We start from the raw sequence: 23,042 nt of genomic DNA, 5'->3' as shown, positions 1-23,042 counted from the left end.
AACCAGATTGGGGATGTCAGATAAAATACAGGATGATCGATCCAATTTGAATTTCAGATAAACAACATTTTTAGAATAAATATTAAGTTGTCAGGAAAGTCATGAAGTATTTTTCTATGTAAAAATGTGTTATGATTTTCCTGAAGACTCAATATATCTTGAATAATTTCTGAGACATACTTACACTAAAAAGTTTATCATGCCTTATTTTAAATTCAAATTTAACAGGGTGCCCTGTATTTTTACTTGCTAAATCTGTCAACTGTAAGTCAAAGGAAGGGCAAGACCCCTCTATTTGAATTTGCGAGGGAATACCAGTAGACATGAAAGTGAAAGATAATTGAGTTTACAAGAAATATTTTGCACTACTGCTTCTGTAATGATATTAGAAAAAGAGAAAAGTAGCACTATCTCCTTACCTTTTTTAATTAAAAATGTTTTTTTTCAACAGATGACAATGGAGAGCTGAATAATAGTTATTTGCCAAGAATAGTTCTACTGATGCACCGATGGTATTTATCTTCCACTGAATTGGCAGAAAAACTTCTCTGCATATATCTTTTCAACTACTGTGTAATTTTTATGGTCATAAATCAAATTCTTTATTTAGATAGAGTGTCTATCCAAAGCCAGTAAATTAAAATGCATAAATAGAATCTAGTAAGTTTTCCAGCTGTTTTTGTGAATTTAGATGTCTAGACAAAACATCTGGATGATGGACCAGATAGTTGACTATCCATCTGGAAATTTGGGCTCTACTTGAAAATGATACTAAGATGTATAATGAAGCAGGAACTGTAGACTAAATGTTCCTAACTTGTCTTAAACATTTCTGGTGTTAGTACAATGAAAGAATGTTTAACACTGCTTCCAGTACTAATTTATTCCTTTTAGGATTGCAAAATATAGGCATAGAGAATACAGCATAGACATGGAAATGCCAGCCCAAATAATATGCTCTGGCTCAGGCACAAACACTAACTTAGTTTTCATATCTGATGCTGGCAAGACACAATGAACATTCTAGCAGGTTTGTGGTAATCTGTTGATGGGTCCTAATTAGATTTTCTCCTGATATAAAAACAAAACAATCTCCCTACGCACATAGTTAGAAACACCGTTCTATAATGAGGGTTTTTAGCAGTCCACCACTTTTGTACATATTGCAGTCTTTTTAAGATGGAAAAGACTTTTGTACATAATGCAGTCTTGAAAATGACTGAAAACATAGTGTCACGATTATCTGGAGGCTTCTTTTTTTTTTTTTTTTTTCAAGTTTATCTTCTTATTTCCAGAGATTGAAAGGGAGAGAGGCATCCTTAACAGAGACTTCGTGCTGTGATCCTCTCCCGAGTCCTGCCGCTAGCCAGGATCATGAGCATACCTGGGACATGACCTTGGTGCCCTCCCACATGGCTTCTACCATCGCCCAGCAGCATCCCTGCTGCCTGTGCCACTATGACTGGGCCTCTAAGAAGGTTTTATTCTTTGAGGTCTATTGTTTATTGTATAATCTCCACTATTAGTTCTTGCAGTCTCTGCTTTCTTCCAGCCCAGGGGGCCCTGTAGATGATACAAACTCTTCCAGGGTAGGGGAAACCTGACAGGGAGAGGGTCCTACTAAAACCTGACAGGGAGAGGGTCCTACTAAGGCTGCCTGGGTGAAGTGGGGCTTCCACCTGTTTAGTTCAAGCTTCTTCACCTTTCTGTTTCTGCACTCCATCCTCTCCACAACCTCAGAGCAGAAAGGGATGTTAGAGAGAGTAAGTGGACATTTACCCTGAGCCAAGATCCCTAGAAGTGGGCAAGATCCTAGTTCCCAAAAGTCCTAGGGTCTAATTGCTGAAGGGAACAGCAGAGGAAAGGATGGGGAGATTGACTCCATCTGGCCCCACCTTCCTCACGAGCCAAACACTGTCCAAACAATGTGCCCTTAAGTAGCATTCTTATCCTTGGTATATCCACCAATGTATGAAACAAATGAAAGGAGAAATTTAGGCATAGTAAAGTCTAATATGGAAAAGTGCAAACTGTGTAAAAATTGAAGACTGCTTGTGAATTGACATTTCCTTAAATTTTCCCCCTTGGGATTCCTTGTCCACTCCATATCCACAGTGCCTGGCATATAAACTCAATAAATATTTGTTAAAAAGAATATGAACAAATCGACTTAAGAATAAATAACAATTTGTGTATTCATTTACCTGAAAAATATTTTTGAATATTAAAGAATTTAGAGAATTTATATGACATGGATCCTAATAACAAAATCTTTTATGGCTAGAATGGGGCTTCATACAATCAGTTTTAATTATGTGTATATAATTGGCTACCTGTGTAATCACAGTTAGCTCTTGTCAATTGGTAAGTGCTCAGAGGGTAAAACTAATTTTATCAATGGTTTTTCTTCCAGACCAAAAAATATGTCTCAGAGCAATAATAAATCAAATTTCAGTTATTCATCTAATGTCAAAGTCATTAGAGCCCATTTCTCATTTGAGTGTCCATATAACTCAACTATCCCAGTATGGCCTTCTTATTAAGAATTCATATAAGGGGACCAGCAGGTGGCGTAGTGGTTAAGGCGCTGGACACTCCCACATGGCTGACTAGGGTTTGGGTCCTGAATCTGGTGGCTTGCTTTCTCACTTCCTCTCTCTCTCACTCTCACTCTCTGTCCCTCTCTGGTCAAATTAAGAAATAAATGAATGAATAAATAAAATAAATAATTATTAAAAAAAAAAGAATTCATATAAAGGACCAGCAGATGGTTACATTACTGGACTCCCATGTAATCAACTGCAGTTCAAGTCTCAGACTCGGTGGCTTAAACTAATGCTGGGCATGTATATATGCATGCACAAAGTCCTGAGAGGAGAATGAAGGAGAGGGGATTGCAGCGTGGCCATTGCCCCTGCGAGGTGATTTCTTGCTTTCTGTCTCTGCCTCTGTGGCGAGCACACGTGCCCTATAGCAAAAATATCTCTCTCAAAAAAAAAAAAAAAAGAATTCATATAATAGATAAAATAGCTACAGAAACGTGCAAAGGAAATGTGCAAAGGAAACAAGGCATGAAGACTTTTTTCTTTAACTAGTGCACGTATCGAAATGCCAGTGGAGAAAGCTGTGATGAATTTCGATTAAGGATCTGCTACTTCATGAGGTAAATATAATTACAAATTTAATTACTTGTAGTCTTGGTTCTAAAATTTTCAACAATTTCCTTTTTCCTGAGCAACAAAACTAGTTTGACTATGGAATCTACTCAGACCTCCCTTTTATTGACTTTGTTAAAATTGGCTTTCCTCTGTTTCCTGGGGTGGAGGATAGAGGATGGGGTAGAATTTATCTTTCAAACTAAAGATCAAGTAATAATAAATATAATTAGGGAATTAAACCAATTTTCAGAAAAGGTGAATTCATTTCTTCTGCTCTCTCAACACTAGCATTCTCATTACTTACAATGCAAAAATTGGGAGGGAGTGATAAACTGAAAGAAGGAAGAGAGAAACTCAGGGTGATGGATGGGAGATAGGAGATGGCTGATTTGAAGTGTAGTTCTAGATTCAGTATTAAATACAATCTGCAAAATGGTATAATAATTTTCATGGATGTCTATCTTGAAAGTATCCAGCTGTCAAAAATATTTGGTGCTTTTCAGGTATTGGATTCTGAAGTTCCCTGCAGAGTTTAATTTGGACCTTGGTTTGATTCGTATGACTGAAGAATTCCGGGAAGTAGCTAGTCAACTAGGATATGAGAAACACATCAGCCTCATTGACATATCCAGCATGTAAGAGTGGCACACATGTCTTGCAAACTTGATGAGTTCATTGCCTTTGTGGGGAGGGAGAATTGATAACCCAACTTAACCTGAGTCCATACCATCCTAGAATTAAAGTTCACTTCTTTGAGGAAAACCTTGCTGCAATGAGTACAGCCTTTTTGGACACTACTCATCTCTTCAAGATACAATTTCTTTATTGGTAACAAATAATAGTGCCTTTCTCATGGGGTTATGATGAGCATCTAAGTACATGTGTCAGGGCTGCCATAGCCCAGTGGCTAAGGGAGCCAGATCTCAAATGGCTGACTGTGGTTCGACTCTCAGCCCTGATAGCTTAAAATGCACACACACACACACACACACACACACACACACACACACACCAAGTACATGTGCCTGTGTGACCCAAATTCCAATAGGATGGAGAAATGGAGGAGAAGGAATTCCTGTGTGACCTTGCCTCATTGGGGAGTGCTTTCTCCCTTTTTCTCCCTCTGTCTCTTTGTGTCCCAGGCAAGTGCACATGCCCTTGAGAAAGGTAGCATGGGGGAAACATCTGGCACATGATAGATGCTCAGTACTCAGTTATTGAATCTAATCTAATTCACGTGTCCGGTACCTTTGCTATTTGAAGTGCAGTCTGTGGATCTGCAGCATCTGCATCACCTGGGAACTCATTAGAAGTGCAGAATCTTGGGCCCCACCCTAAACCTGCTGAATTGGAATCTGCTCTTTAATTAGATCCCCAGGTGATTCATGTGCTCATTCAAATTTGAGAAGCCCTTTGCCATGGTGCTTCTGAAGTTGGCCTGAAATTGTGCAAATGTTGACTATAGTTGTGCCATAAACTGGTTGGCTTAATAAGTAGGGACTTGGTATTAATTAGGCTAGTTTCATATCAACTAGCTAATTTGGCACAGAGAAACCTATTTGATAATCCTAAATATGCTTATCACCTTGCAAATGTATGTTCTTGTATCTTAGGCATTTGTACCCTGTTCTGTTTCTCTAGAATACTCTCAAGAGTCATCAACAGTGAATGATCCAGGAATCATCAGGAATGCTTGTTTAAAATACATTTTATTCAGGTTTATTCCTTGTAAAGTACAATCTCTGGCAGTGAGGCCAAGGCCTTTGTCTTTATAACAAGGTTTTCAGATAATTCATGTTATGCTCAAATGTGAGAACCCCAGTTTCTCCTGCTTTCTCCATGTGCCTTAAATCATCATCTTTATTCTGGTAAACTCCCAAATTTATATAGCTAACCCTGACCTCTTCTTTATGATCTAGACCTTGCTGGTCACAAGGAAGACCACGTAAGAGATCCAAATGGATCAGTGCAAACTCACTCTGGCTGAGAAAACAACTCCAAGTTTATGTTCTGTTGGCAATGGGTCAGTGGTTTTCTCTTCAGATATGAAGGACAGGGCATGTATTTTGCACAAGCTCCTGGAAGCAGGCCAAGAGTTACAAAGTCAGTAGGTTAATAACTTCCATTGAATGAAATGGGCTTTCAGCACATTGACCAGCCTCACTCTTCTTTTATAGTCCTTCCTATGACTGGATGAGAAGAGTCACACAGAGGAAAAAAGTATCCAAGAAGGGAAAAGCCTGTCTGCTGTTTGACCATCTGGAGCCCATTGAATTGGCTGAGCACCTCACTTTTCTGGAGCATAAATCTTTTAGAAGGATCTCAGTAAGAAACTTGACGTTTATTCTTCCAAGGATAACAATCACCATGCCAACTTTCCCAAGAGCTGCATTTTCATACTCTGAAGTGTTGGCAGCCTCCATCACAGTGCTCTGCTGGAAAAGTGCCCTTAATTCACAGGAACAATCCCTTTTAACCAAAGATAAATATTATCCTGTCTTTACTTTATGGCTCAGGAGCTATATTTCTGTCGCTATAGTCAATGTCTCCTTTCATAGGATTAAAGCATGATTTTTCTGAATACTCAGTGGAGATTTAACCATTCAAGGTTTATTTAGCTCCACTGGCTTCTCCTAGGTGAACACGTTTTCCTAGGCCATTCATTTAGGGGGAAAATATTTTTTTAAGTTGGAATTTGAATAAATAATTATAGGTATATAGGTTGAAAATAGGAATCGTAGCCTTTGAGGACAATTAACCTCTCATTGTTTCTTTCATAGGAATAGATACTGAACTAAACTTTTCTTTCCTACTCATCTTGATAGGGCTTACTTCCTTCCCTCTATCCATTTTCTTCCTCTTGACTATGATCTCTTCTGAGCTGCCTAGTTGCTATTTACTTGCTATAGTAGTATCTTCACATTGATTTCCAGTAAGTCTGGGGAAATCACTCCTCCTCCTCCTTTCCCAGGGCGCCAGGGAATGAATTACTTTATGGCTTGCAAAGAAGACCATCTTGGTTAGAAGGATGAATTTTTGAAGGACTGATTCTTTCACTCAGTAATCCTACTTGGAGTGGAACTTCATGATTCTCTGATGCAGGCCATGAGGCAGGCACTTCCCTGCACTGTATATATGATAGAAGACTCATGAGTGTTTGATAATATAACATCCATGCTAACTTCTGAAAATGTGTCTATTTTTCTGAAGAGCTATCTTGCTTCAATTGATACTCATTTCCTTTTTTCTTGAAATAATTTTACAAAATGATTATGATTTGAAATCATTATACTTGTGTTCATTTCCTCTTCTTTAATGCATGCTATTTTATTGTAAACCTGTCTAATTGTTCAAATTACTGGCATTGTGTTAAACACTGAGATTTTTAGGTTCTTCCTCTGGAGAACAGATCCTTTAGGTCTCAGGTGTCCCCAGAAACCAGCATTTTAACAAATTTTCCAGGTGGATTTTATGAACCAGTAAATTTAGGACTCATTGGACTATGACTTTGAGCTTTTCCTTTTCCTCCCCTAGCCAACACCATGATGTGTAATAGTGTGTGTCTCTGTGTGTAGGAAGGATGGAATTTGAAATTGAGCAAAATAACATGGTGAGAGTAAATGTGTATTTAAACTTGTAGGATTCCATTATAAATGTGAAATAAAATAAAGTGTTATATTGTTATGAAATACTATTTCACCTCTTTTGTGCAACATTCTAGTATTTGATTTTGCAAAGCTCCATTATAATTCAGTATCTCTGAATCTTTCTTTACTAGTTCACTGATTACCAAAGCTATGTCATTCATGGCTGTCTAGAGAATAACCCAACCTTGGAGAGATCTATTGCTTTATTTAATGGAATCTCGAAGTGGGTCCAGTTGATGGTCCTTAGCAAACCAACTCCCCAACAAAGGGCAGAAGTCATTACAAAGTTTATCAATGTTGCAAAGGTATGTCTAGTAATATGGAGAGGGGTATTTCTTGGGTTCTAGATGTTCATTCACTCTACTGAGAAAAGGCATTGAGGAAATCTGGTGTTCACAATCTAAGGACAATTAAAATGCTCAGAGATGGGGTCTAGCAGGTGATATGGTGGTTAAGGCAGTGGATTCCCACATGGCTGACCATGGTTTGACTTCTGGACCTGACTTCTCTCTCTCTCTCACTCTGATGAGCATACATTCCCTGTAGCAAATTTTAAAAAAAAGATAAAAATTAGATAAACAATTATTATAAAAATAATCTCATAGATGTCTAATGAACAAATTATGCTCCTTTCATGCAAGAAGATTGCTTTTCAAGAGCAATAATTAGAAGCACTTATTGTGGACCAGCAGTTGGCGTAATGTTTATGTCACTGGACTCCCATGTGGTTGACTGTGGTTAGAATCCTAGACCCAGTGGCTTAAACTTGTGCCAGATGCATGTGTGTGCGTGCCCAAGATCCTGAGAGGAGAATGGAGGAGAAGGGATTGCAGCAGGGCCATTCTCCCTGGGGGGTGATTTTTCACTTTCTGTCTCTCTCTGTCTTTATGGTGAGCGCATGTGTCCTATAGCAGAACCTCTCAAAAAAAAATAGAAGAAGAAGAAGCATTTATTGTAGCTATTTTCCTGTGAAAGAGTGGATATATTTTCCAATGTATTTTATTTGCTTCCCATTTTCAATTGATGTTATTTCTTCATAGGTTCTTGTTATTAAAATGGTGCATGCATTTTTTCTGTAATTCAGAAAGTTCAGAATAATTTAAAACTTCTTACAAAGCATTTATGTTAACATTTTTATTGCAGAAGCTCCTTCAGCTTAAAAATTTTAACACCCTGATGGCAGTGGTGGGAGGCCTGAGTCATAGTTCCATTTCACGCCTCAAAGAGACCCATTCTCATCTTTCTTCAGAAGTTACAAAGGTACAGTGTATTTGGTCCTAATCCCAAGTGAAAAATTCATTTGTAAATTGTTTGGGATTAGGGCATGCCAAACAAATGTCACTCAGAGTGGGAAAGTTTTTCTTTTAAGCCAGGGGTAGATTACATATGGGGGGACAAAGTAGGAAGGAAATAGTCACATCCGCTGAGTCCACCTGGAAAAACAAGTTAGAGGTGATGATAAGTGTTCCAATAAGCATGCTCTGACAGGGCCAGCTGGTGGTGTGTTGGTCAAGGCAGCTAGATGCCATATGGCCAAATGTTCACTTTGAGCCCTGGACACAGTGGCTTGAGGAACACACTAGGTGTGTCTGCACATATGTCCAAAATTCCAAGAGTGAAATAAGGGAGAAGGGACTGTGGCATGGCCATCCCCATTGGGGATGTAAATTAAAATTTACAGGGGTAAATTTTTTTAAAAAAAAGAAAGAAATAAAAAGGGAATGTTTTAACATAACTACTACCATATTACAGTTGTAAGTGTTGAAAAAATGTTTTTGGTGCTTATTATGTGAGCAGCACTGTGATACACACAGAGTATACAAGGGGAATAAGACAGAAATATCCTTCACTCCTAAAATAAAGTCAGTGAATGTTGGACCAGGTTATGGGGGCAGCCAGATCCCACATGACTGGCATTATAGTTCAAGTCTCAGACTTTGTAGCTTGAAAAACACACTGGGTATGAGTTCATGTGTGTTTGTGCCCTAAATCCCAATAGGACGGGGAAATGGAGGAGAAGGGATTGCGTGACCATGCCCTGTAGAGAGTACTCTATCCCTCTTCTTCTTCCTCTTTTCCTTTCTTAGTCTGTAGTACCCATGCCTTCTGGCAAAATTAAATTTTAAAAAAGTCATTGAATCTTACTCTCTTCATAACGTTGTGTTTCACACAGTAGAATATACAAAGAAAGGGGGGAGACATAGGCTTGTATAGAAATCCTTGAATTTATAGATGAGTTGTCAGGAACAAATATATATATATATTTGTATGTATTCTAAAAGCAATGATCATTTCCCAGATAGAGCTTTTCTGCCATATCTATTACACCATAGTAATTTTTTTCATTATTAAGCAAAAAAGAGCATTTCATCCTTATGAAAACATTCTGTTGTGAAAATGTACCTTGCTGTATCAATAAGGATAATTTCAACAATAAGTAAAAAGAGAAAGAGAGGGAGAGAGAGAGAGAGAGAGAGAAAGAAATATTCAAATGGGACTAAATAATAACGAAATGCATCATCTAATATACCTGGAAGTCCAGAGGCAGAGCTCAATGCTTGGTCTGCTCAGAGCCCTGGCTCAACCGCTCTGCCTTCCTCTGAGTACCAGAAGGTTTGTGGCGTGTGTTCAGTTAGACGGGCTTCCCTCCTGATTGGACTGGTTATGTTCTCTGGTTCATGAAAAGTTGAGGATTAGGAGGACTTCCCACTTCAACCTTGCCCTTAGACTTTCTTCTACAAAGACTGGGTCATCTGAAGTCATATGTCCTCCTCTGAACCAATAGCAGTTGCCAGAGGAGTATAATATCTGATTGGCTAAGCATGTGTTCTTGAATCAATCACAAACCAGAAGGATGGAATTATGATGGTAAATCGGAACCCCATTGGTGGTCCCAGGATTGGAAACAGATCCATCTGGGTCACGTGTACTGCTGTGGGGAAGAGTAGACTGATCAAAATTGGTATCTGTTAGGAAAGTCTTACCAGTAACCAACGATAAACAAGAGAAAGTAAGCCACAAAAGTACCACTGTTTTGCCTCCAACTCTGCATTCATTCCAAGTATAACCGCACTCATTATGTGTTTTATTTTCTTCTAGCTTTGCAATACATTTCAAATACAAAGTAGCAACACGTTTCAAATGTTTTGAAGAATAAGAGTCTGACAGAGTCTCACAAGGGGCTTGGAATCACCAGTGCATCCTTTAAAAAAATTATTTGAACTTCTTTTTATTATAGAAAAGGAAATGGAGGCCCCCCACCAAAGTGAAGTGACTGACTCAGGATCGCCTTTCTAACGAGGGCATAGTCCCAAACCACAGCTATCTCACACCTCAGTGTGACTTTCCATACCTCTCACTGTCTCAGATTAACCTTCAAGTAGTATCTGGAATGCAATGTTCTTGCAACAACTAGGAAATTTTAATATACTACATGATTGAATGAGTAGACCGTGGTATTTTTATAAATTGCAAAATTCATAAGTATACATGCTGCCATTTGACATTCCAGCATCTCTAGGAGGTAGGCAGACATGCAGGCTATTTCATTTTGTAGCAGAGTGAGATAGGTTGTCCAACTCAATTGCCAGACCTAGTAGGTTTTTTAAACTTTCTTTTCCCCAATTAGTATTTCCCTGCATCAGTGTTGGTGCAATTGATAGCTGTGGAATTTCCTAGCCACACATTGCAGGGCCTGGGAGGGGGAAGAAGGGAGAGCTATTTAAAAATTCTACTTTTCCATCTGTTCCCAGAACTGGAATGAAATGACAGAGTTGGTCTCCTCCAACGGCAATTACTGCAATTATCGTAAAGCCTTTGCCGACTGCGATGGCTTCAAAATCCCCATCCTTGGAGTGCACTTGAAAGACTTGATAGCAGTCCATGTCATTTTCCCTGACTGGATGGAGGAAAACAAAGTGAACATTGTGAAAATGCACCAGCTCTCTGTCACCCTGAGTGAACTGGTCTCCCTGCAGAATTCCTCTCACCACTTAGAACCCAACATGGATTTGATCAACCTGCTCACGGTGAGTTCCAAGAGGCCAGGTTTGTGCTAAATAACTCTTTCATACCTCACTTTCCTAGGGACAGAGGAAGACATGTGCCAGCAATGCCCTTTGGGGGGAAGTTAATTTCTGGATCAGTAGGTGAGAAGAAATCTCAAAGGGTGAAGGAAAAGGAACCCCATGCACATATCCAGCATGACTCATCAGAAAAAAGAAATTCCCTTTGGAGGAGATCAGTTTCTGTACCATACTCCTCCCACTTCTGGAGCTCTTAGAGAGGCTCCTCCAGAACCATCCTCAGCCTGTCTCTCTCCTTCACTGTACTCCTCTGACAGTTACCTCTTTCTGAATGTCCTCAACTCGCCTGCCTCTCTTTATCCTTACTGCACTGCTTTAGTTGAAAGCAAGAGAAAGTGCAAGGATGTTCTCTGTGATCTCTCTGTCCCCAGAGTCAGCCTTCCAAACTGCTAGGATATATTCCCAGCCTGGCAAAAGAGGCTCTTCAGGACTCAACCTGTGACTACCAGTCCAGCCTTGTTCATCATTGCCCTTTTCCACATCACATCAGTCTTTGAGAAACATTGGACTTCTCATACTTTCCACCATTGAAATGATACCTTCTGCTTCCTGACCTTTGCACTTTCTTGGAAAATCTCCTTCCTACCCATCCATATGGCTAGTTCGAATTCAAAAGCCTATCTTTCTGGAGCATTCTCTGTTCCCTTCCAAAGTAGTAATGTATCTGTCATATGTGTTGACTTGCACTTTTATACTTTTCTTAACACCAGAAGAATTTACATTAGGTTTGGGTTTTGTTTTTTCTATCTGCCTTCTTTGTCTTATCCAGAGCACCTCTCACAGTACTTGGCAGATTTAGAAATTCAACAGATGACTTGAATGCTGCATTTAGGAGTAATGTGAACCAAACAAAAGAAATTCACCTACTACTCCTTTTTGGTATTAGTGGTACACATTTAGCTGGTCTCCAGCTTTCAGCACTTGTAAACACAACAGGTGTATGGAAGAGGATATTTCTCACTGGCCTTCTTTGTGCAGAGAAGGAAGCCTAATCAGATTCTCTCATGCTTGCTAAAACAAGCAGAAGCACAACTTCCCTCTTTGGCTTCATAACATTGTAGTATATGCTTGCCTGCAATACTGAAATAAACTATTTTCTTTTTAAGGTCTTGGAACTTGAAAGCAATCACTCCTCTAAGGTTCTGAGAGCCTAAATCCCTTAGAAATGCTGCATTGGAATAGGAGCATGGTTCTTAGACCTTTTTAGAAACTGTTCCTAGAACACATACTTGTTTACCAAACAATAGACTCCCTAAGTGCAAGCTTATGCTAGCTGCATTCTTAGTAAAAAAGCAGAAGTGGCTAGTATACAGAAGCACAGAATCTCTTGGGGTAGAGTTTGTGTGACAAATAATAAACACACATTTGCTACTAAGAAAAAAAAATCAAATCACCACCATCCAAACACCTGCATTTATTAATCATTTGCAATGTAAATGTGTTTCCATGAATAAATGACCAGAGTTGCAGCCCCAATCAGACTGCAAGCCCACAGGACCAGGTGATGTCTGCAGAGCAACCTCAGCATGTAGCTTGGGTTTCAAGTGTCTGTGTCAAGGCCATATCTATGATGTCAAGCGTAACTTCACAGAGCAGGTGCCTACACTTGGGCAATTTCTTATCCAGGTAAAAGATAATAATGCACTAAGGAAATGAATTTTGAGTTATAAATCTAGCAAGCTACATTATGAGAAGCAGATATTTAAGAAATATTGAGGAGATTTTAATAGAATTTCAAGGAGGCAAATGAAAAATCTGAACCCTAGAAATAAAAGCTAAGAAATTCATTTTTCCCTGGATAGAAACAAAAAAAGGAATAGGATACCAGAACTCCTTACTCCTCAGAGGTATTGAAAGAAAATTTAGAAGCCACCAACTGCCATATTTAGGTACTACAGTGTTGTGTGGTGGTAAAATCCTAGATGGGAGTTTTGTTTTGTTTTGTTTTAAATTTTGCTTGCCAAAGAGAGACAGAGACAGAGGCATGAGGGGAAGATATGGAGAAGGGGAAAGCACCCGTCAATGGGGTGTGGTTGTGTTGTGATCCCTTCTCCTCTGTGTCTCCATCTTGTTGGGATTTGGAGTACACATGCACATGTGCCCAGTCTGTTTCTTAAGCCACCAGGATCAGACCAGGACAAGAATCACATGGTCAGTCATGTGGGAGCCAGCTGCCTAGATCTCTAGGCCTTAGGCCAGCCCCTGGATGGGAGATATTGCTGTTAGCATTGCCTTCACAGTTCTGTCTTCTTGCTAACTAACTTTGACTTTGGCTTTTTGAAAGGGTTTTGTGCTCATTTATGACGTCTCTTCCAACCACATACATCTCTAGTTCTAGATGTAAGGAATGGTGGACCCTGAGAATAAAGACCCAAGTGTCAACACGATCTGTGGTCCCAGCCCAGGGTCTTATTGGGATAGAATACTCCTGCCTAGGAGTCAGTGAGCATCAGGCCAACTTCTATATAAACCAAGATCCTTCCTCTCTCCTCACTACCGAGGGAAAAAGCCAATGTACAGGAATATCCATTCATTCTTCCTGCCACTGGGGAATGAATCTCCACAGTACAAGGACTGAGGAGACTTCTATCATGTGCTAAATAGAGGAACTATTTTATGAAGCACACATTTGAATTAAGACCATGTGCTTTACGGCAACTGCCCAAATGTATGTGAGGGAGTCTATAAGCCTGGCATTTGAAGAGGCCATTCATTTTGATCAGACTTTAAGTCAGATTCCTCCAGGGAGTAATTTTGTTATTGTTTGTTTGTTTGTTTTCTGAATATGGCCCCAGGTGGGGTAGCAAATATATGATTGAGAGCCCTAGAGGATAGAAAATGAGAACTCTGGGACTGGCAGATGGCATGGTCGTTGGACTCCCACATGGCCCATCGTGGTTCAAGTCCTGAACCTGGCTGCTTGCTTTCTCACTTTCTCTCTCTCTCTCTCTCCCCCTCTCTTGTCAAATTATAATAAATAAAGAAATAAAATTAAATAAAGTAATTCTTAAAAAAAAAAAAAAAAAAAAGAAAAGAAAAGAAGAGCCCTTGGAGGTAGCCCATGGTGTGGTAGTTAAGGAGGCTGGGTCCCTCATAGCCAATCACATGGTTCAAGTCCTGGATACAGTGGCTTGAGAAACATACTGGGCATATGTGCATGTGTGCCCAAAATCCTAAAAAGAGGGAGAAACAAAGACAGGATTGCAGTGTGACTACTCTCCACTGGAGCACCCCATTGGGTGCTTTCTCTCTCTCTCTCTTTCTCTTTCTCCAGTGAGCACATGTACCCTCTGGCAAAATTTAAGGAATAAATAATATTCAAAAAAGAAAATGAGAGCTAACCAAAATGATCAAATGCCCACCTAGTACAGTAGGCTGTATTGCAATGCTTGAACTTTCTATAATAATTGACAGCAGTTTTCACATATATTTCCTTGGTAAATTCTCACAAGGACCTTGTAACACAGCCTGTGATGAAACTGAGATTCATAAAGGACTTATGAACTTCTGCTAAGATGCAGAAATCGAGGTATTTTTCTCTTTCAGGTGGATTGGCTCAGATAAACATTTTACTCTCTAATGTGGGCATGTTGCTGACTTCTAATTTATTTGATTTTGCATCTATAAAAATTAAATAATACCTCTCTCTCTTCCTGGATCTGTACAGAAAAGGGTTAAGTATAGGGCAAAATCTATGAGGGTAGGGACTCTGTCATTTTTATCATCGCATCTTTGCTTCTTGAACAGCACCGGGCATATGAAGGCAAGAGGACCATACCACCTAACTATTGGAATTTCGATTATTTTCCCTTTCCAAGAGGATATGGAAGACATTTCCCCATGTGATTCCCACTCATAAGACTGGGAACTTTAAAAGTTGACACTTCTGTTTCATTGTATACAAAATAGCCTGACTCTTACATAGTATTTTTAGCCTTATCAGTTACTTTTACCATTCTGAGAACATGCAAATAACTGGAAAGCCCCTGTATTTTTACAATTTCTTTAAAAAAAAAAGAAAAAAAGAACAGTTACAAAAATGGTGAGCCGAGGTAGTTTCATGACCAAATGTGTTTTATTTTCTAATAAACAGTAAACAGCCATGCCAATGTAGATCCTAGAGGTGAAAATTGAATCTGAAATCCCCTTTGTGGAAAGGATTGGCTGGTAAATGTAATGACCTGAAAGGGTGAATCAGAAGATTTGTCAGAAACAACCAGATTCGAGCAAACTTTCCTGATATCTCATTGACAAGCTGCCCATATTATTAAAAAAGGGATATAAGAGGTAGAACAGGGCATTCTCTGGGCAGACCTATAAAGCCTAGAGATTTGAGGGAGGAAGTAGGATGTGGCTGGGCAAGCAGAGATGGAGGGAGGGCAGCCACCCTCCCTGGAAGCTTTACATTTGCAGATAAGCACAGAGGTATTTGACTGCTGTGTTGGCTGGAAGCCAAATCCTACATCTGTGACCTTCTAAACAAGGTCAGATACCAATAGCTCATTTAAGCTTCACCCCAGACCTAGGACAGAGCTGTTATTTATGATTTCCATTTTCTAGGTCAGGAGACTTGAGACTCAAGGTTAATTACTTGCCTGGGTTTATAGCACTAATTAGTGGAAAATAATCCTTAAGAGGAGACTAAACTATTTCCATTGCTGGGCCAGAACATAGTCATTTGACATACGAAAGTGGGCAAAGATGTTCTATTACTTTTGAAAGAGCATCTCCCTAACTCAGTGTGGTTCATTTTGGATTTCCAACTGGATGTTCTGGAGTTGCCATCATCTCATCTCAAACAGATGCCTGTGCTAGTCGTCACAGGACTTAGAGGTTGCGTCAGGAGAAGATCATGCTTGTCAAGGCTGCATTAACTCCTGATAATAAGGAATTCCGAAGGAAGAAGTTGGTTTCCTGTCTTTAGTTACGTAACCTCGCAGTGCGAGGGTGCAAGCTGAGGCTGGGGATACTGAGGCAGAAGAAATGATTGCTGCCCACTTGCATGAGGCTTGGAGTCCAGCAGAGTTGCCTGCTATGGGATTTACAAAATGGTGGGCCACCGCCAACCATAGACATGTTTCGTGTGGCCCATGTGCAATCATAAACTTGTTTTTGGCGTTAGATACTGGTGTTTACAAATTGAGACATTTTATAGAAAACCCAGATTTCTGGCTCTAAACTGACCACAAGACCTGGCAACTGAATGTGCAGTGGCTGACAACAATTTGCAGTAGCTGAGTAGGGATTCCTCCTTCTTGCTGCCCCAACACAGAGAGCTGGCGTCCATTCCCATTTACCGCCACAAATTTTTCTTTTGTTCTCTTTCTTTTTATTTATTTATTTTTTCTGTTTTAACTGCTAGAGGGTGCGCACACTCTCCACAGAGAGAATAAAGAGAGAGAGAGAGAGAAAGCACTCTCCAATGTGGTGTGGTCACACTCCAAGCCTTTTCCCTCCATTTGTCCATCTCAGCAGGTGTTGAGGCATGCCCACACATGCATCTGGCATGCTTTTCAAGCTTCCAAGGCTGGGATTTGAGTCATAGTCAGCCATGTAGGATCCAGCTCCTTCTAGAGTGCCTTAACCGCTTCTCCATGGGGCCAACTCACAAATCATTTTTGACATAGTGCTAAGAGAAGAGATATACATCAATTACAACTACAAAGACTCCCTTTGCAAAATAACACCTTGTGGTGCCAATGTCTTGTCAAGCCAAAGAGAACTGTAAAGAATAAGTTATAAGGTGGGACTAGCAAATAGAGTAGTGGTTACATCACTGGACTCCCACATGGCTGACCCCAGTTCGAGTTCTGGACCCATAGGCTTGAAACTCACACCGGGCACATGTGGATGCATGCCCAAAGTCCCAAGAGGAGAATAGAGGAGAAGGAATTGTGACATGGCCATGCCCCCGTGAGGGGCTGATTTCTAACTTTCTGTCTCTCTCTCCGACAAGTGCACATGCCCTATAGCAAAAATCTCTCTTAAAGAAAAAAAGAATAAGTTATAAGGAAGAAGAGAGTAGATGAGTCTCACAAAGCTAACATCAAATAAGGGTCAGACCCTGAGCCAATATGCAGTCATATCCACCAGCAGCACCACCAGATGGAAATGGCAACATGTCTGCTGACCCAGGAAAGACTAAGGTCTTTTATACAAGTACAGGGGTTAAAATGCATGTAAATCGTTCTGAAAGAATTTACACTGGACAAAGATAACAGAGGAGAGTCTTATGGACCTGGGGAAAGAGACAGGATTGAGTGAAAGTCCATTAGCAGAAGCTGTTTGAGCAACTTACTGGCAGGGGTGGTAGTCAGCAGGACGCATGATCAGCCTGAAGGAGACTGCAAACCTGGAATTATCTTGAGAAAGAATGTCCTGTGACAGTCACAGAGTCATAGATAGCACTGCAACCAGTAAGCAGACCAATGAGCCACCTCTGCTTCCTCATTCTTCTCTGGCTCCTATTTATTTATTAATTTTGTACAGCAGGCTCGCTTCTAGATAAATTTTATCTTCACAGTCTCTAATAAAACATTCCTTGGGTCAGCCCCTTAGTATAGCAATTAAGCACTGTGAATAGGGATCCAGATCTCACATGGTCACCCATGGTTTGAATTCTGGTTTTTGCAGCTTGAAAAACATGCTAGGTACATGTGGGTGCATGTATGTGCATGTCCAAAATCCCCACAAGATGGAGAAATGGAGGAAAAAGGACTGTGGCATGACCATTCCCCACTGGAAGGTACTTTCTCTCTCTTTCTCTGGTGCATACACAACCTCTGGCAAAAAAAAAAAAAAAAGAATTGGGCCAGAGGTAACATGGTGGTTGAGGCACTGGACTCCCACATGGCCTACCACAATTTTGAGTCCCAAACCTGGTGGTTTGCTTTCTTGCTTTCCTTCTCTTGCTCTGTCTTTCTCTGGGCAAATTAAAGAATAAGAGTAATAAATCAACTTTTTCAAAAGATGAAAAATATTACTTTTGTGTATCCCACTCCACTCTTCTATAGAGGCTGGCTCCTAAAGGCATTTGTTTGTGATATATGGTTCTTCTGGTAGAGAAAGAGCCCCTGGAGGTAGGAGAGATCAATGCTTAGTGAAAGTGGATGTAATGTCCATTCTTTGTGAGCAGGATGTTCATGAACTGAAATGTTACTGAGACAATTTTATAGTAAAGTCAAATTTGTTTTGTTTAGAAAAAACCTTTAAGTGGCAAACAATATATGACTTGATATATGAAGTCAACAGCAGGAACAGTGACTGGAGTGGTACCTGGCACGTATGAGATCATGGCTAAGCATTCATTGAAGGAATGAATGAGTGAATGAATGAATGAAATGTCATGATGCAACTTCTTTATTTAAAGGAGGTACAACAAAAAATAAATCCTTAAAAACATCCTTTGCCTTTGAGTTTTCTCTTGGTTTCTCCTTTCTGTCCCCACTCACCTAAGTACACATTGCACCTTTACCTTCAGACAAAGCATGTTAGAGGAACATTTTCATGCCTACATGGTGGAAGGAAGGAGCCAGCACTTGGTTATCTTTGTTGCTGATGAAGTGGTATGATTCATGGAGTATCCTAGAATTGACAGGTGTAAGCTGGAACTGCGTCTGAAAGCTTTACATGTGCCATACTCTCTGATCTTGGTCTCAGTTATTGTTCTTGCCTAGGAAGACTTTCTTCCCCATCTTTCTTTGTCCTGGTCCTCCTAGTTAAGCCCCAGTTCACAAATAATCTCCTGATCATTTCAGTCTCCAGTGGCCCCTACACATAATAATAATGTTTTAACAAGTATAATAGTAACAATGGCATTTCTTGAAATTTTGCTGTGTACTGAGTCCCGTGAAAAGCACTTTACATGCCTTATTTTGTCTGACCACAATCTAATTTAGTTGGGATTTTATGATCATTCCCATTTTGCAGATGCAGAAACTGAGTGTCAAAGGAGAAACAACTTTCTCAAGTGACAGGGCTGGCCAGTGGCAGGCTCAGTGCTTGAGCCCAGGTCTAAAGAATTCCTGTAGCCAAGACAACTTACTTCATACTTACCATGTGCTGCCTTCTTTTTTTTTTTTTAAAGATATTTTTGCTATAGGGTACATGTGCTCACCAGAGAGACAGAAGGCGATAAATTACCCCCAGGGTGGATGGCCATGCCATAATCCCTTCTCTTCCATTCTCCTCTCAGAATTTTGGGCATGCATGCACATGAGCCTGGCGTGAGTTTTAAGCTGCCGGGTCCGACTACATGGGCTGTGGTCGACTACATGGGCGTCCAGCTATGTAGCCATTACACCATGTGCTCATCCCACATGCTGGCTTTTATTTGCTATGAAGACATCTTTTTTGTTCATATCCTGTTTATTTAAATAAATTGTCAGGTACTTGAGGACAAAAATTATTTTATACCATTTTGTATGACCGGGATTTTGCACAGTGCTCTAAAATAATAGTAACCTAGTCAAATGGTCCTTTTCCACACTCCAGGGCAGCATCATTACGATTATAAGACTTATTTATGCATCTGTTCTTGCTTTGAGCCAAAAAAACCTCAAGCCTCCCTCATCTGTAGCTCAGTACCTAGCATTTCTTATGGAATTAGTTAGCTGGTTCTTGGTGCTGCTGACTTTCACACCAAGATTAACTTTTTAAAAAGTGTGTATTCCAGGACCAGCAGGTCACATAGGTGCTGGACTCCCACATGGTCGACCTTAGTTCAAGTCCCAGAATTGGAGGCTTGAAACTCATGCCAGACGCATGTGCGTGCGTGCATGCCTAAAATCCCAAGAAGAGAAGGAAGGAGAAGAGACTGCAATGTAGTCATCCCCTCCAGGAAGTGATTTCTTCCTTTCTGTCTCTCTGGAGAGCACATACACCCTCTAGCAAAAATCTGTTTTTTTTAAAAGAAAGTGTATTTTCCAATTTTGCAGGCCATATTTGTTCTGCATTCATTCAAATTATTAGACATGAAACTTAACCTTCAATTTGAGAAAAATAGTTCAGCAATGTAAATTAAGAAATATGGTTTGTCATAATTATTTATCTCTTCTAATTTTGTTGTAGCTTTCTCTGGACCTCTACCACACAGAAGATGATATTTATAAACTGTCCCTGGTGCTGGAACCTAGAAATTCTAAATCGGTAGGTATTATTTTCTCTTTACAGATCAGTGCCATGAGTTAGTTTTGTGGCCTAGTGGTTAAGGAAGCCAGATCCCACATGACTGATCACATGGTTTGAGTCCCAGTCCCAGTGGCTTGATAAACTGCAAGGTACATATAAATGTGTTTCTCAGATCCCCAGAATGGAGAAAGGGAGGAGACAGGATTACACCCTGACCATGCCTCATAGGGGAGGTGTTTTCTCCCTCTCCTTATCTCTCCATCTCTGTCTCTCTCTGGTGAGTGAATTTGCCCTCTGGCAAAAAAATAAAAGATAAATCAGTGCCAAACTCCATTGTTTGTCATTTACAGTAATTGGATTTTACAATGGTGTTTTGTGTTTTAGGGTAAAGATTGGAAAAGCTTTTTAAAAATCTGTATTATTCCCATTTTGCCAGTGAAACATAATTATTTCTTCATATAAAAGGCTAATAAAGAAGATGAACATCACTCTTGTTATGCTGTTTCATTATTGATCATCTACTTAGTGTCACCTCTGAGAATACACCTATAAATAGGACCGAAAAGAAAAAAAAAAAGAGAGAATAACTCATCTTAGAGTTAAAGATCATTTAGACCCTCCCAGGCTTTAAAAGACTCCATGAAACATAAAATTAGAGTTAGTAAAATTTAAACACACTGATTAGAGTTCACAGATTTCTTTACTAATGACTGACTCAACTCAGAATTTCAGTATCTCATTGGATAGTGTCTCACTTGGTTAACTGATGACTGACTCTTAGTAAAAATATACTGAGATTGAGAAAAATTGCATTATTGAATGTGCACTGTTCATTAGTTTTAGTGAGTGGACTACATTTTTAGACAAGTTTTGCACTAATAAAAAAATTGCCTCAATGGGCCAGCTGGTGGCGTGGTACTGGATCTATGTGCTTTCAGAATTTTGACCTAGTAGCTTGTAAATACACCCAGTGCATATGCATGTGCATACGTGACCAAAATCCTGAGAGGACAATGGAGGAGATGGGATTGTGTCATAGCTACCCCCTCTGGGAGGTGTGTTCTCACTTTTCCTCTCTCTCCCTGTCTCTCTCTAACAAGCGCACTGCCCTAGAGTAAAGAAAGAAAGAAAGAAAGAAAGAAAGAAAGAAAGAAAGAAAGAAAGAAAGAAGAAAGAAAAAAGCCTAGATGTATTTGCGATGTATGAATGTGGGGATTGCATGTTGAAGGAAATAAGTGTTCATTTGTTTCTTATGCTCAAATCTTGAGATCAGTTTTTCTTATAAAAATCTCATCTGCTACCTCCTTACCAGCAGCACTCCATAGCACATTGGCAGTAACTATAGCCCCCTAATCTATAAATACCCTCATAGTTCTGAGCCATCAGACAGAAATGCAGAGTGACACCGAGAGTTGTTCTCTGGCCCTGGTGGAGCATGCACTTTGAGACTGAGTTAGGTGACCTTACAGCATCTGTTCTCAAAATAGTGCATGTGGTGGTTCCATTAGCACATTTCCCCCGCCCACCAGACTCCAGAGAACTGCAGAACAGAGCCCTGGTGGTGACTCAGTGCAGGCGAAAGGCAGAGGGGGTACCCAGACCCTTCAAAGTGAGCATGGCTAAGAGACAGCTAGAAAGAAAGGTAAAACTATTGAAGAATAGGACTTTATAAGCTCCTCCCTATTCTACAGCTGGGGTGTCTTGAACTTGGCCGTGGTGGGTTTAGCCATACTACACGTGCACACAGAATTTCCACCTCCCGATACCTTCCTTTACTTTACCGGCACAGTAATTGCTCCCAGGTTTTAGGTGCCTGGTAGGACATCATGTATGTGTTGTCTCGTTAACTCTGTTAAGGAAACCAGGTTTGTTGGAAAGGTTTCTTTCACCAATTGTATGGTTAATAAGTTGGAGAACTAAGATTCAGTCTGAGGCCTGTCTTCAGTGCCTGTGCTTTTCCTACCATCCTCTCTATCAGGAAGAGGTTAAGCATGCCCATTTTGGGACACTTGCTTGTTTTGTGCTCTTGGGCATGCATGCATGCACACACGCACGTGTGCCTGGTATGAGATTCAAGCTACTGGTCCAGGACTCAAACTGTGATCGACCATGTGGGAGTTCAGAGACATAACCTCTACACCATCTGCTGGCCCCTTCTTATAGTTTGTTGAAGCTTAGAATCAGATTGAAGACTGTCACCTTTATTTCTTGTTTCAAGTTAATTGATTTCTTCATTAAGCTTCAGTGTCATTGAAAGAAATGCAGTATGATCTGAGTGCTCTGTAACTGCCTCGAGGTGGTACTTCTCATGGTCGCTGAGAAACCATGAGGATCGCCAAATTTCACTTGGAAGTGTGAAATATCTTTTTATTTATTTAGTTTTTAGAGGTTTTTGCCTTAGGGTGCATGCACTCACCAGAGAGAAAGAGACAAAGATGGTGAGAGGGAAAGTAAGAAATCACACTCCCTAGGGGGGGATGGTCACACTGCAATCCCTTCTCTTCCATTCTTCTCCAAGGATCTTGGGCATGCACGCACACGTGCCCAGCATGATTTTCAAGCCACTGAGTCTGGGGCTCGAACCACCATCAACCGTGTGAGATTCCAGCAACACAACTGCTACACTACCTGCTGGCCCCAGTGTAAATTAGCTTTGATGCCCCTCTAAATTCATGCAGTGCTCAGGGCACCTCACTGTGCAGTTTAGGAGCAGCAGATTTATCCTGCCCCAGATTAGTGAGACATAAATCCTGATAAAGACATGAGGGCAGTTAGGTCACATAGTGGCTAAGATGGCTGGATCACACATGATCAAACGAGTGGTTCAGTCCTGGACATAAAAGTTTGAAAAGCACACTGGGCACATGTGTGCACATGCCCAGAAGCTAGAGAGGAGAATGGACTGTGATGTGGCCATCTCGCTTGGGATGTCGCTTCCTCACTTTCCTTCTTTCTCTCTGTCTCTCTCTGGCAAGCACATGTGCCCTTTAACAAATTTAAAAAATATATAATAATAATAATAA

The 23,042-nt window shown here is 40.3% G+C and overlaps 1 protein-coding gene across 6 annotated transcripts in view; it reads left to right on the top strand.

Moving 5' to 3' along the window:
- The window catches only part of RASGRP3 (RAS guanyl releasing protein 3), a 121,279-nt gene that overhangs the window by 71,112 nt on the left and 27,125 nt on the right, over window positions 1–23,042 (top strand). For all 6 annotated transcript variants that reach the window (XM_006168798.2, XM_006168795.2, XM_006168797.2 and 3 more), the window contains 8 exons: window positions 452–554; window positions 3,101–3,163; window positions 3,662–3,793; window positions 5,336–5,483; window positions 6,937–7,110; window positions 7,949–8,065; window positions 10,558–10,833; window positions 19,960–20,037. In XM_006168798.2, the coding sequence (XP_006168860.1) occupies window positions 452–554; window positions 3,101–3,163; window positions 3,662–3,793; window positions 5,336–5,483; window positions 6,937–7,110; window positions 7,949–8,065; window positions 10,558–10,833; window positions 19,960–20,037 (1,091 nt within the window). The remainder of the gene's footprint in view (window positions 1–451; window positions 555–3,100; window positions 3,164–3,661; window positions 3,794–5,335; window positions 5,484–6,936; window positions 7,111–7,948; window positions 8,066–10,557; window positions 10,834–19,959; window positions 20,038–23,042) is intronic.

Source organism: Tupaia chinensis, unplaced genomic scaffold, assembly GCF_000334495.1.
Source record: "Tupaia chinensis unplaced genomic scaffold, TupChi_1.0 Scaffold146177_1, whole genome shotgun sequence".
NCBI classification, from domain to species: Eukaryota; Metazoa; Chordata; class Mammalia; order Scandentia; family Tupaiidae; genus Tupaia; species Tupaia belangeri.
This window is presented reverse-complemented; position numbering and strand designations above follow the sequence as displayed.